Genomic DNA, 12908 nt, shown 5'->3' on the forward strand with positions numbered 1-12908 from the left:
TTATATCAACGAGGATTAAACTGAGACAGATCACAATGCTTATATTCATTCGTGAAATGCACGGCACTCAAAGTAAAATCATTTGGTACAAATTTACGTGTGTTTAACACAGGCCCAGTTACAATAAGGACACAATTTAAATATTTCTCTTTTTAAAAATGCGTAAATTAGAATGCTCCTTCTCTGTTTTCTTCTATTTCAGCGCTGCTAACAGAAATCCATTTCTATTTTCTTTAATGTATAAAAATATATGAAGCCAGTTAAAGTTCAAGGTATGTTCCTGCCCCGCCTTCCCCTAAACAAGCTTCTTCATCCCGTCATGGTGCCGGTCCAAGGAAGAAATATTTTGATTTACAAGTTCTTAAACTCTGTCGAGTTGAGTAATAAAAAATTGTCATTTCAATCGAATAATCATAAACGAGCATTTTCTCCCAATTATGGTTCATATATGTTATTGCCCTTTGAAGTTGGGTCGGTCGGTCGGCAAAAACATAAAAATCTGAAGACAACAAATTTCATGTATCACCGGTACCGATGGTCCAATAACATTTTCCGTGACTGTAGTTTCATTCATTCACGCAGCTGTAGCTACAATAGGATGGAATTTGTGTCGGGGAGATGCACATTTAATATTAGGTATTGTCCTTCCCGAGTAACATTGTGGAAACAATTCTTCCAAGCCCTCTCACATCATTGAGGAATGTGAGTTTCTAAAAATGCGTTGGTGAAGGTCAGTGAACAATTTCAAATTCACATCTTCCCGACGCAAATTTCATAGTACAACTTCGTTGCCAGGGACTACTTTTAACCAGGGTCTAACTTTCAACATGGAGGAAACTTGCCTCCTGTTTTCTGATTCGATACAGCAATACCGAGTAGACCTATGGATTTATGACGTATACTTGGTGATATTACTTCCAATGTGAATTACGTGTTTTTAACGTTTATTGTGAATTATTACATCCGGTCCCCCCAAAACAATCATCGCTTTCCCATTGTGTTTATAATACTTAGTGTAATATTGCATGCTGGAAGGGGTAAGATTATAAACATAACTTCGAAAAACTCATGTGTTTATCCGAGTGGGACTCTCCTGAAGACGGTCAGTGGGACTCTCAAGGAGACTCTCTTGAAGACGGTCAGAGCATACTGACCGGAACGTCGAGTTTATACCTCTCGTTCTTTTCAGAACCACTCTCTTTCTCACATGGTGTTTCCTCAAACCTTTCATTCATTAGCATCTCCATCATGCAAAGCCTCAAATCTTACTTCATTGTCTTATCACAAACCGTACGCAATATGGCCAGTGCCTCAGTGGTGCACCCAGGATTTGGTTTTGGAAGGGGCTCAAACAAAAATTTGAAATATTTTAGAAGTTATAATTTTTTTCAAAATAAACTGCCTACAATTTTTGGCCGCAGACATTTTTTTTGGGGGGGGGGAGGGGGGGGGGGGAACGGACTATTTTGACGTTGGTGGCGCCACTTACACTCCTATTATACTACTCGAAAATAGTCCACATACATATCACCAAGGTCAAATCGTGGAACTAAAAAAAAAATTACCAAAAAAAAAAAAAATTGACAACCTCTTGGGGGGGGGGGGGCTCAAGCCCCCGAGGCCCCCCCCCCTTGGGTGCGCCACTGCAGTGTCTCCGTGCATGAAGGCATTAACTTTCAAGCATTTTAACTGCATAGGTTTCAAATACTGAAAAGTAAAGCCCCTCTCTTTATTGATAGTTACAAGAGACACTTTCGAATTCAACGAAAGTCCAAGCTCATCGCCACAGAAATGTCACAATCATGGCCATTCTGAAATAGGGTGGTTCCGCGCAAACATTACCGTAATGTGATTTTGAATTTGACGCGGGATTCAGACCTATACATTAGGAGGAAATCCTGATGCATTCGGGGTTCTCTGCTGGCTATTTGTTCCCATATTCGAAGTCCGAAGGACAATGGAGGGACAGGGAACGAGTCTAGTACTTGGTCTGATATATCTGAGCGGTCCCAGTCAATGGGCGGATCCATGGGCGTCGCCAGGATTGTTTCTATAGAGGGGTCAAATCGCATTATTTCCAAAAATCATTGTACTTTCTCTACATATGGTTTATGGGCGGACCCGGTCAAACTTGTCGGGCGTGGATTTAACTCCACAATAAGGAGCCCTGAACATATTAAATACAATTATAAACACATATTCTAGCATGTTGTGGAAACAGGCAACAAAATGTCGAAGAAATCTCTAAGCAGCTATTAACGCTGAAATTTAGGCTAACTCCAAACCAGGCCACAGTCACACAAAATAGAAATAAGCAAGATGAAGTCACACAAAATAGAACTTAGTAAGATGTAGGTAGGCTAATTCTCTAATTCTTGCAGCCATCGCTCTGTACGTGCTATGGTATAGAGCTTCTCAGTGTCACGTGCCTCCCCCCCCCCCCACAAATCTGAAATTCCCTGCTTGTCAAGGAAGTGTCTGTTGCATAGGCGTAGCCAGCGGGGGGGGGGGGGGGGGGGGGATAACTTATAAGGGGGTATTTCCCCCCCCCCCCCAATATTTTGTAAAGACTGCCTTTTTCCATTCAAATGCCCTTTTTTCAACGGGCTTACCCCCTCCCCCCAATAATTTGTAAAGAGAGCCCTTTTTTTACGAAGTGCCTTTTTTTTCTGAACAAGTGCCCTTTTCAAAAAAGAAGTGGTGCCCTTTTTTGTGGCATCTGCCGTTTTGGGCGCCTTTTTCAGAATTTTGCACATGTATCGCCCGTAAAAGCACCATATATTGGCCCTTTGTGTGCATAATTGTCGGTTTTGTACCAGCCCCCCCCCCCCCCGCTTTTTGATTTTATGGAGGCCAAGTGTCCGGAGAAAAAACCTGTCTACATTTCACAACGGATACTGTGCAAGTGCCCTTTTCAAAAAAAATTACCCCCCCCCCCCAATAAAAATGACCGTGCTACGCCCCTGTGTTGAAAATATTTGTTTCAGTTATTAAAACGAAGATGAATTCAGATGACTATTTCTGACTTCCCTGAACCGCGCGCACGGCATTATGAAATGGCGAAAGCATTGTGCGAGCTGTTGTTCATTATCTAATCGTCACGTGGCAGTCACATGCACACTGGTTTCTCCATTGAAGGGGGTTTCGCGAGGTTCGTAAATGTGACGTCATCTTAACTTTACCATGCGTACTGCACACGGTCTATATAGCATTGCACAAAATGGAACCGGAAGTTGGCGAAGATCCGTAGTTAGCGCAACTTGAGTGTTTAGCCAATCGGCGCTTGTATAAGTTGTAATCAGTGGTGCGTGCGCGTGTATGACGAAGTCACGCACCGGATACCTGCACAAACAACGTCCTGGACCCAGTATTATTTTTGCATAATTCATGATACAATGAAAAACCACTTATCTGTGTTCAAACTGGTTTCGTAATTGTATTCGTATTAATGGTCGTACGCATATTGTACTTAAGACGCAAACTATTTCGCGAGATGACACAATAGAATGCGATTGAGCTGTAATCCTCCAGTCTTGGTACATTGTCCATGCAACCAAGATCTTCCGTTGCAGAGAAGGAATGTTTCCACTTAATCGGCAAAGTCTTTCTGTCCAGTGACTTTTTGACGTCAGAGATGATGTGTGGATAAGAAGCATAATTCGTGACTTTTCCTCAAACCTTCGAAACGTATGGAGGAAATCATCAGTCCGCATAGTGAGGCGCTGTACCTGAAAACGGCGATAACTTCAACTTGAAAATTGATCGTGATGCAGTTGTCTCCCTGAATGTATTTACATCAAGAGTCGGTGGGCACTCGGCGCCCGTGAAACCGTCTATTGCGTTGTCAATTGACAGTTTCTTCACACAGTGATTGGCTAGCGAAGACAGTGTGCGGGCACGGTTTGAGCTTACATGCATGTCTCGTGCTCTGCTCACAACTCACGCACTCTGTGTCATCGCTGAAAGGACTTCGACAACACCTCTCCCCACTCGACTCTTTCTGCGGTTCTTTTTGTGACCAATATTGACCGTGCTATTAGTAGAGACCTCAGTCGAACTCATGATCACAAGAAGACATGCGAGTGTAGACTATACCCTATTATTAAATAACCCATAGATTGTGAACACCGTGAGTCTGAAAACGAACAAATCAAACCAGCTCAGGTCAGGAACACCAACCTTGCTTACGTTAATACACCATTTTAAAACAAATTTTAGACTATTGTACCACGTTTCTAAACCGAGTTGTAGATCAAGATGTCGCTTCATCAAGCATTAGGTCATCATGGCATGGGGGATATGGCGATGGGTAATGGTAGCGACCACGCCACGGACGACTACTTCGCCGACAGCGAGCGCATCTCTTCCTGGCTCCTGCTGATTGTTTGCGGTGTCTTGATGTGTGTCGCCGTGCCCTGCAATCTTCTCGTTCTCACTGCATTCCTCTTGGAGAAGAAACTGCGCACGTACGGTAACTTATTCATCATCAATCTGTGCGTGGCCGATTTGTGCGTTGGGACCATCAATATGCCCCTCACGATTCTAGAGGAGAGCATGAAACTTATGGGACACGGCTGGCCCTTCGGTCACACCTTTTGCCACTTTGTGAAGACACTCGAGCACACTTTCTTCACTGCTTCAATCGTGACCATTTTAATCATCTGTAACGACCGTTACCAGGCCATCAGGCACCCATTGTCTCACCTTCAGAGTCGTACCACTAAAGGGGCGGGGCTAAAGATCCTGATGGCCTGGGGCGTGGCCATTTTTGTCTGGTTGTCCTTCATCTTCGTATGGGGTGTGGTGGAAGGTGAGGACGCCCTTCCCCATAACTTTTGCACCGCCATGTACAACACTAACCACTATTCCACGGGAGTGGCTATTGGCGTGGTCATGTGGATCCCATACCCGGCAATCATGATCATGTACTGCAGGGTGTACCAGACTATCCACGCTGTTAGAGGTGGCAAAGGAAAGGGGTCAATGGTCAAAAAGACTGCCAAAAATGACAATTCATCACAAGAAGAAGAGACGAGCACCAAGTTCACCGTATCAGGGATTGGACATTCACACCAGGAGATTCCCACCATATCGGTGAAGACGGTCCAGCTCACATTCTGCGAGAAGAACGGCGGATCCAATGCCCGACGTGATTGTGAGAATAACATCCCTGTCGACACAAGCCTACCCGGGTCTGCATATCAAACAGAGTCTCAGAATCGGAGAGATGACGAGGAAACATCGAAGACGAGAGCAATGGGTGAAACTCCTATCACTGCTCCTCCAACTGTCTCAACATCTCCCGCCCAAGTAGAGTCATCACCGATACCACAGAAAAACATCGCCCTGAGACGCACTGGAAAGACCCACGCGGATAACAAGAAAGCCACGCTAACCCTCAGCCTAGTGGTAGCATCCTATGCCATTTCTTGGCTACCTTACGGCATTATCGTACCCATCACCAGTATCTGCCAGATGCACCCCGACGCTTTCCCCCACTGCCGGCCTACTACAACGCGGCCGTCGTCGCCTTCTCTCTGTGTCAGAGTGCCATCAATCCATTCTGCTACGCCGCTGCTCAACCGGCCATTCGACACACCGTCTTCAAGATACTCTCATGTTACCGGTGTCGATCTAAGTCTACAAAATAGACACACCACAGTGGGCATTTTCTGAAACTACTTACCGCATACAACAAGAGCCCAAGATACAACCCTTTCCCATGCACCCTTCTTCGTGCAATGATGAGCACTTTCGAATGTTAGTATTTCTTGTTGGACCCTCACACAACTATGTTATTTCAGTATTGATAAAAACGTTGCACGGGAGGGATTTATTGGTACATGTACATGTATATTGAATTAGAGTTTGTTAAACAAGACAGTGTTTATAATACACATCCGCACTTGAATTTGTATGAGCACTTAAAACATCAGTAGCGTTTAGTGTCTGTTTTAGCCGTTTTCAATTTCAGCTATAATGTTACGATTTTTAAGCAGATTGTAAGCTTAAAATGGACGAATAACAGCCGCTCTTTTGCTTTGTCGAGGTTGAAGTGTTTGCCAACCAGTAGTTGACAGAGTGAAACTATGGCCGACAGTCTGTGCGAAACAGAACTACGTGTAGGCCTATAGGCCTATATCTCACACAGTTCTTTTTTAAAATTCATGTAGGCCTATACCCGTGTGTTATGTTGTACGATATAATTAATACGCAGTGCAACCCAAAAGACACTGCCAACAAGCGACACAAGGAATTCCCTTATAGGCCTACACGAAATGCGTATCACTGTGGCCGAAAACTGTTTGCCGACCATAATTAAAATTTATGCAACTGATGGCCGTCCATGCAAAACGGCACTTGTTGTTAAGACATAAATGAGAAAGGTCAAGAATGTTTTTGAAACTAATATTCTTGAATATTCTGCTGGTACTCAGCCAAAATGGGCCTTATTCACGAGTCGGCCATATTGGATTGAGAGTGAGGTAAAATCTTCATTTTTTGGAACTTGTGTAGAGAAATGAAAGCAATGACGTTACAAATTAATACAAGTCTGCTCTGATGCATTTGTGATTAAACATACCGTAATGTTTAAAGCCACGTTAAAAAAATGAAAGTAAGGCTAGAATGAATAAATAGTCTGGCACCATCCCATTCAACAGTTCACAATTAATGAAACACATTCAGGGAACACGACAAAATGGCTTCCTCGTGAATAAGGTTGCCCGAACCAGCGTCATCCCGAAGTCGATCCAAATATAATTTGGTTTATAGCGGCAGGTGAATTTGATGTATATACTTATTCCCAATGGCTTGAGTCTGGAGTGTTTCGACCGACTACAACAGTCGATCTTTCACGTGTAATCGCTCCTGGTTGTTTCAAAATGTCCAACTTTTTTGTAATCTTCGGAATAAGTTTAGTTTGGCGTCTGAAACGAAAAACGGTTTTTGGGCCGGTTCATATATACTCTGTGCGAAAGCGAATGCGAATTTCTGAAGCCGCAGCAAGCACATTTATTTAAACTGCGAAATTATTTTGACCACATTTCACCGCGAATTAATGTTTCGCGTTGGAGCCCGGTCTATCCTCTGATCAACTTTGTGAACAAAAAAGTGAGGAAAAAACACGATTTACTGTCTCGTTACACCGCTGATCGAACCGTCTTATGTTTGTCTTGCTACTTAGATCAAGTCTTGATAAAATAGCAACAGCATAAAATGTTTCATTCTAGATGTTTCCAAATTGATCATTTTTAAAACCACTAGAAGTTGTGTATAGTTTTCAAAATATGTTTGTGAGACAGAGACAATGTCGCAGGGAAATGGCAAAGTATTCGAGCTCGAAATCGATGAATAATCTGCACAGCAACTTCCGAGATTTAAATTTTGGGGTTGGATTTCTTTAACGGGTACCGGGTGTTTTTTTTTTCTCAAGCGGACACCCGATTCCCGTAATACCCGTAAATGCACACCCACTCAATTGGATTGGTAGGAAAATGTGCGGGTTGATATACAATAAGATTAATATAAAGTAGCATTTGACAATGGGCTAAGAAATACAGACGGTTTATGGGTTCAAAGGCATTCAAAAATCATCCAAATCGCAGTGCTATATCTGATACCATTTAAACTGCTCGCAAGATATATAGACGACATGTATTTCTTGTCAATGTTAGACCGTTAACGTGACCGTGCGACATGCTGAATTCTAAGGGTTTTTTGGGAGCTATGCATGTACGTAAAATTAGGTACACTTTTCGCTGAACTGTCGACCTGCATGAAAAAAATCTGCCGTGTGCTTGTAAAACCATGAGAGGTGTGTTTTTAATCAATTTGCCACAATCTCAAAGTACAAACTTGGCACCTCCGTTAACAGAAAGGTGTCAATATAATCCATTAATTTATCTATTATCTCAAGGTAATTAACACACTTAGCAACCGATAGAAAAGGCGAGGAAAAAAGTTATAACAAAAAGTACTGGCTGTTGTTGAGGTTGACAAAACAAACTCGTAATTTGCTAGGAACAAAAAATATATATATATATTCAAATTTTCTGCCAGATGTGTAATTAGTTTGATATCAAGTGTTTTGCGGTAGAATTTTGTGACATTGTATAAGTTTTCCTGGCTATTTTGAAAGATTTCTCATTCAAATTCACCAACTCTATCATTCAATTTCATCCACGACAAAATGTCACACGCTTTTAACAAAACCAATTTAGTCATTTACAAATCATCTTTAAAATTTGGTCACACGGTTTAGTCACAGGGTCGAGAATATTCGTCATTACAGATCAAATTCGTCTAAGCTGTTGCCGAATTGCAGCATTCAGAGATCGAATTCGTCTTATATAAATCAATTAGACGAATTTGATTTTGAATGACAAGGTTTGGCGCAGACGAGTCGAAATCGAATACTCCGGGACGAAAACGTGTGCTAATTGTTTGAATTTGCTTGAACTGAATAATTGTCTCACATAAGACGAAATTAAACATTGGTAGTGCACTAAATCGATGTTGATGGACGAATTTGAATATTAGAAATGGTTAATTCGAATGATACACGTTTTAAAATAGCCGGGAAAACCTTTACTTTAATTGTATTTTGTTTGAATATAATTAATTCAACGTGTATTCAAATTTATAATTATACGTGTTTAGTAACGTGTGGTTTCGTTTTGTAGTTCACGTCACGCATTTTTGATTGACTTCTTTTGTTACATATCTCTTCAAAAAAATTCGGTTTTGTTTCTCCAGACGAATTTTCAATTTGTATGTTTATTTAATGAAGAAAAATTGTATAGGCCTATTGGAAGTCTGCAACGCTCAGTCAATTCAATAAGTGAATAGCTTTGTATTGCACCAAACATCCATATTAATATGTATTTGATTAATTACCGAATGGTAAGCCTTCTAGTGTGCATGCAGCAGTCTTTCATGTCCGAGTAATAAAATGCATTCTGTACGGGTCATGCATTCTCTTAAAGTACGGGTCATGCATTCCAAGTGCGTAGGCCTATACCACTAACGACGATTTCTCCAACAGGTAAAGCCACTGTAGTTAGTATTTCTGCGGGTTGAGAAATGTAGCAATAGTTGCATGTAGTTTTTTTAAAAGAAATTGAAGGCTGTGAGTTCCTTAAAGGGAATGTACAACATTTGCTTTTGCTGCAATTTTCAGAAATAAATGGGTTTGGAGGATTAGTATCATAGAGCAAATATTGTTAAAATGACTTGTTTCGCGTTTTGGGCTTGTAGATGTTGGAAAAACCAAGAAAACCAATCATGTTCTTGTAGTCTGGTTCCCCGACCCCACTTAAGATGAAACGGAGCAATTTATAGACTTTTGGGAATTTTAAGTCAGATAATCAGTCTAGCAGGCTTGTACCCCTTCACAGGTGTGCAATCAATTGCACAGAAAACAATGAATAACTAATTATGAAAAATTAGAAGCAGGTTTTGAAAAAAAGCCAGTTTTTTTTCCAACGCTGGTCGGCCGACCAGCGTTGGAAAAATACCATTTTTCTTGAGAATGATAGTACACTAGGAGCCACGATTTTACAGGATGCTTTAGACTGTCATTCCCTAACAATCCAGTGAGGTATTTCATGATAATTTGATCATTTCGTTTTGTGATGTTTGCAAATGTTGTATCTTCCCTTTAACTGACCAGCTGGGGAAGTAACACATTTCGCAACAAACCGAAACTTTTGTTCAAGCTGTTAAAAAGCGCTACATCAATTATTGATCCTATAAATGGTAAAATACATGTAGTGACTTTATTTTCCCACTTTGAGAACAAAATCCAAAAGACAGTCACCTCATTAAATTTGATCCATTTTCTTTTCAGAGGCCCACAGTTTTGTGTTTTTTATGTTATCGTTTTTGAGTGATTACACATAAAATACACGTGTGTTAATGTTAACACCTTTGAATTTGGGTGTACATGGAATAATTTAACACGACAGACAGGGCAATTTGCAGGCTTGTGGATCGTCGTAGATTACGTAGAAATATATATACTTTGATGGCATTTGTTCATAATATAGGTTTTCCGGGTCGATTTAATAGATTTGGCAGCCAAATTGGTGACGAATCACCCATTTTCGCACGAATTTGGTTGCACGTTTAGATCATTATTCAATTAGCTAAGTAGATCGTTCAATTAAAATCTAATTTCAAAAATAATTCATTTAAATTAAAATGTCATATTGGGTCATTCAAATTCACCGTCGTTCACCGTGGTCATTCGAATTCGTTATTAAGCATACATTTGTGAAATTAATGTGAGCAAAGGAATTCGAAACTGGTTCATATAATTAATCTTTTCGTCAGAATTCAATAAAAATGTCTTTGTTCCAATTTGAAGATACATAAAAAACTGTTTCCGACAAGATTCGGCCACAAAGTAGTCTATGTAATAGACCACGGGTCCTAGACACCAGGATTAACGACTGTTCTGAGCTCTAGCACAAAATGCACTCAGTGGACTTGCCTTAATTGGTTAGACGCGTGATAACGGGCATTAATACCCGTTGGCGCATAATCGCGAATTGTCCAGATGTGCCATTGTGTTGGGTTTTGCACGACATCTAAAACGGAAATATTAATAAAACTGTAAGTAAAACTACTTCTTATTTAAGATATAATTGTTCCAAATTATTTTAAAAATAAATACTTCAGGATATAACAGATGGTACTGTGCAGTTTTTGTCGTCATAGATGAAGTATTTACCCGGGAAATAAACGTCAAATTTCGAGAACACTGTGTACCCAAATTTCGTTTGTAATTAGGCTTTTATTAAAAAGTTTTAGAGAGATAGGATGCCGAACCGATGAACAAAAGCGACATTTCATTGTTCATCTTAAAGCTAAAGATATTGTGCTCGACATTACCATGGTCATGTAGTTATCACTTATCAGAATTCAATAATAAAGACCAAAAACGCAGACTCATGAATATTCAAAAATATAATTCGCTGGCTTGACAGACTTCGAGGCCAGATCGGGCGAAGAGCCTTGCAAATCTGAAAGCCACCGCGCGCAGTGGTCTTTGTTGAAAAGTATTCATGGTATTTGCCACCGGTACAGGCCGTTATCACGCGTCTAACCAGGAGTTGGGCCGACTCATTAATCCTTGTGTGTAGGATCCGTGAATAGACCACGACGAATGCCGTGGTCTGTTACGCGTGAACAGATTTGCTGATTAATTAGGCAAGACCCCACGTCTTGACCTCCTCGATTTTGACCAATCAGTGAACGCTTTCTACATCGGGTCTTCGGTCATTCACCCGTTGCGCGTCATAGACAATGGATAAAAATGTGTCACGCGCTCTGCATCATGTTACGCGATATCGCGCTCGGCTGTTGTTGTATTACAAAACACTGCATTCGAATTGACCAATCAAACCATTTAGTCCTGATGATTTAGGAATGAAATGACGTCACGACTGAGTAAAATCGACTCCGATTGGCTGGCGCGCAGCTTGCATATATCTGCATGTCTAGACATATCAGACGTTATACAGGAGATTGGCTCCGTGGATAACGAGTGATACTCAGACTGGCCACAAAGCAGCAACCACAATATAACCATATTGATCACTTTTTTGCATAAAAAGAAAGGTGATCTGGTGAAGTTAATGAAATGAAGCATGTTTAAGATGGAGAAAAAAGTTAGAGATACTAGTAAGAAAACCCATATTATTTAAAAATATTGAAGATAAAAGAGCAAAAGATAACAATTTAGAACATATCACAAAAATATACATGTCTGTGAACACGATAAAAAGAGGGCAAAGGATCTCCAAAGTTTAACGTTGCCTAAGTTTATTGTTTATATACCGACTTTTATGTGTCATGTTTAATTTGCTCGCATCACTACATTTCTACCTCTAGATTAAAGACAGATAACAGATACTTTGAACATGTAACAGAAACTAGAATAAAACAAAAAAAGGATATACGAACAGTACAAAAAAAATTTTTTTTAAACATCTCATCTTGCCTTCGTTTCCTATTAGTTTGAACGCAGACGGTACAAAATAGAATGCGCGGAGATGAAAACGAAAGATTCTTATGCAAATAACTCAAACCAAATACACTCAACCAAAAAAAGAAAGTCCCCCTTCCAATACTTTTTTGTCTAACTCAAAAACTAATGAGCACCTGTCGCTCAAATAACGACTAATCAGTACAGAAATTCCTTAGCAATCCAGCCATACTCTTTATTTGGCCCAAAACGTAGATAATGTGTACGAATTAATGCAATTTATGACAAATGATACCAAAACAGTTGCACTTTTGTATACGTGCATTTTGTGGTTCACACTCACCTTGCACGTATACAAGAGTGTAACTGGATTGCTAAGGAATTTCTGTACTGATCAGTCGTGATTTGAGCAAGATGTACCCAGTAGTTTTTGAGTTAGACAAAAAAGTATTAAGGGCGGGGGGATTTCTTTATTGGTTGAGTGTAGACTACTATCCTTTAAACCGAACGACATAGCGTTAAGTTAGGATGTCTTAAACATGAAAATGTCAGGTCTGACAAGGAATTTGAACGTCTAAAAACCAACACGAACCACGGGATTGACAGCAGAGAGGTAATTCGCTTCAAATCGACCACCCTCCGTGACAAAATGAATTTGAATGATATTTTTGCAAAATAGGCCGGGAAAACCTATCAATCATTTGATTATATAGAATAGACGAATTCGAATTGGTATTTGCAGTAAAGGGCCTCATCAGTCCCCCTGTGTTGCGATGATCCGGAAAATAAAAGAAAATGTTTGGTCCTTGATGAGTTACAATGACAAAACACTGACAGCCTTACAGCTTTGTTGTGGATTTGACATTTGTTTATTACCTTTCTACAAAATTCATCATCGTCTTACTGAATCACGTAC

The 12908-nt window shown here is 40.4% G+C and overlaps 1 protein-coding gene across 1 annotated transcript; it reads left to right on the forward strand.

The window, feature by feature from the left end:
* Window positions 1–3429: 3429 nt before the first annotated feature.
* Window positions 3430–6512, forward strand: LOC119728548 (muscarinic acetylcholine receptor M1-like). Its single transcript, XM_038200830.1, has one exon. It carries the CDS (start codon window positions 4258–4260, stop codon window positions 5674–5676), a length of 1419 nt encoding a protein of 472 aa, XP_038056758.1. The 5' UTR covers window positions 3430–4257; the 3' UTR covers window positions 5677–6512.
* Window positions 6513–12908: the final 6396 nt, after the last annotated feature.

The sequence above is a fragment of the Patiria miniata genome, unplaced genomic scaffold (genome assembly GCF_015706575.1).
Source record: "Patiria miniata isolate m_02_andy unplaced genomic scaffold, ASM1570657v1 HiC_scaffold_20, whole genome shotgun sequence".
Taxonomy (NCBI): Eukaryota; Metazoa; Echinodermata; class Asteroidea; order Valvatida; family Asterinidae; genus Patiria; species Patiria miniata.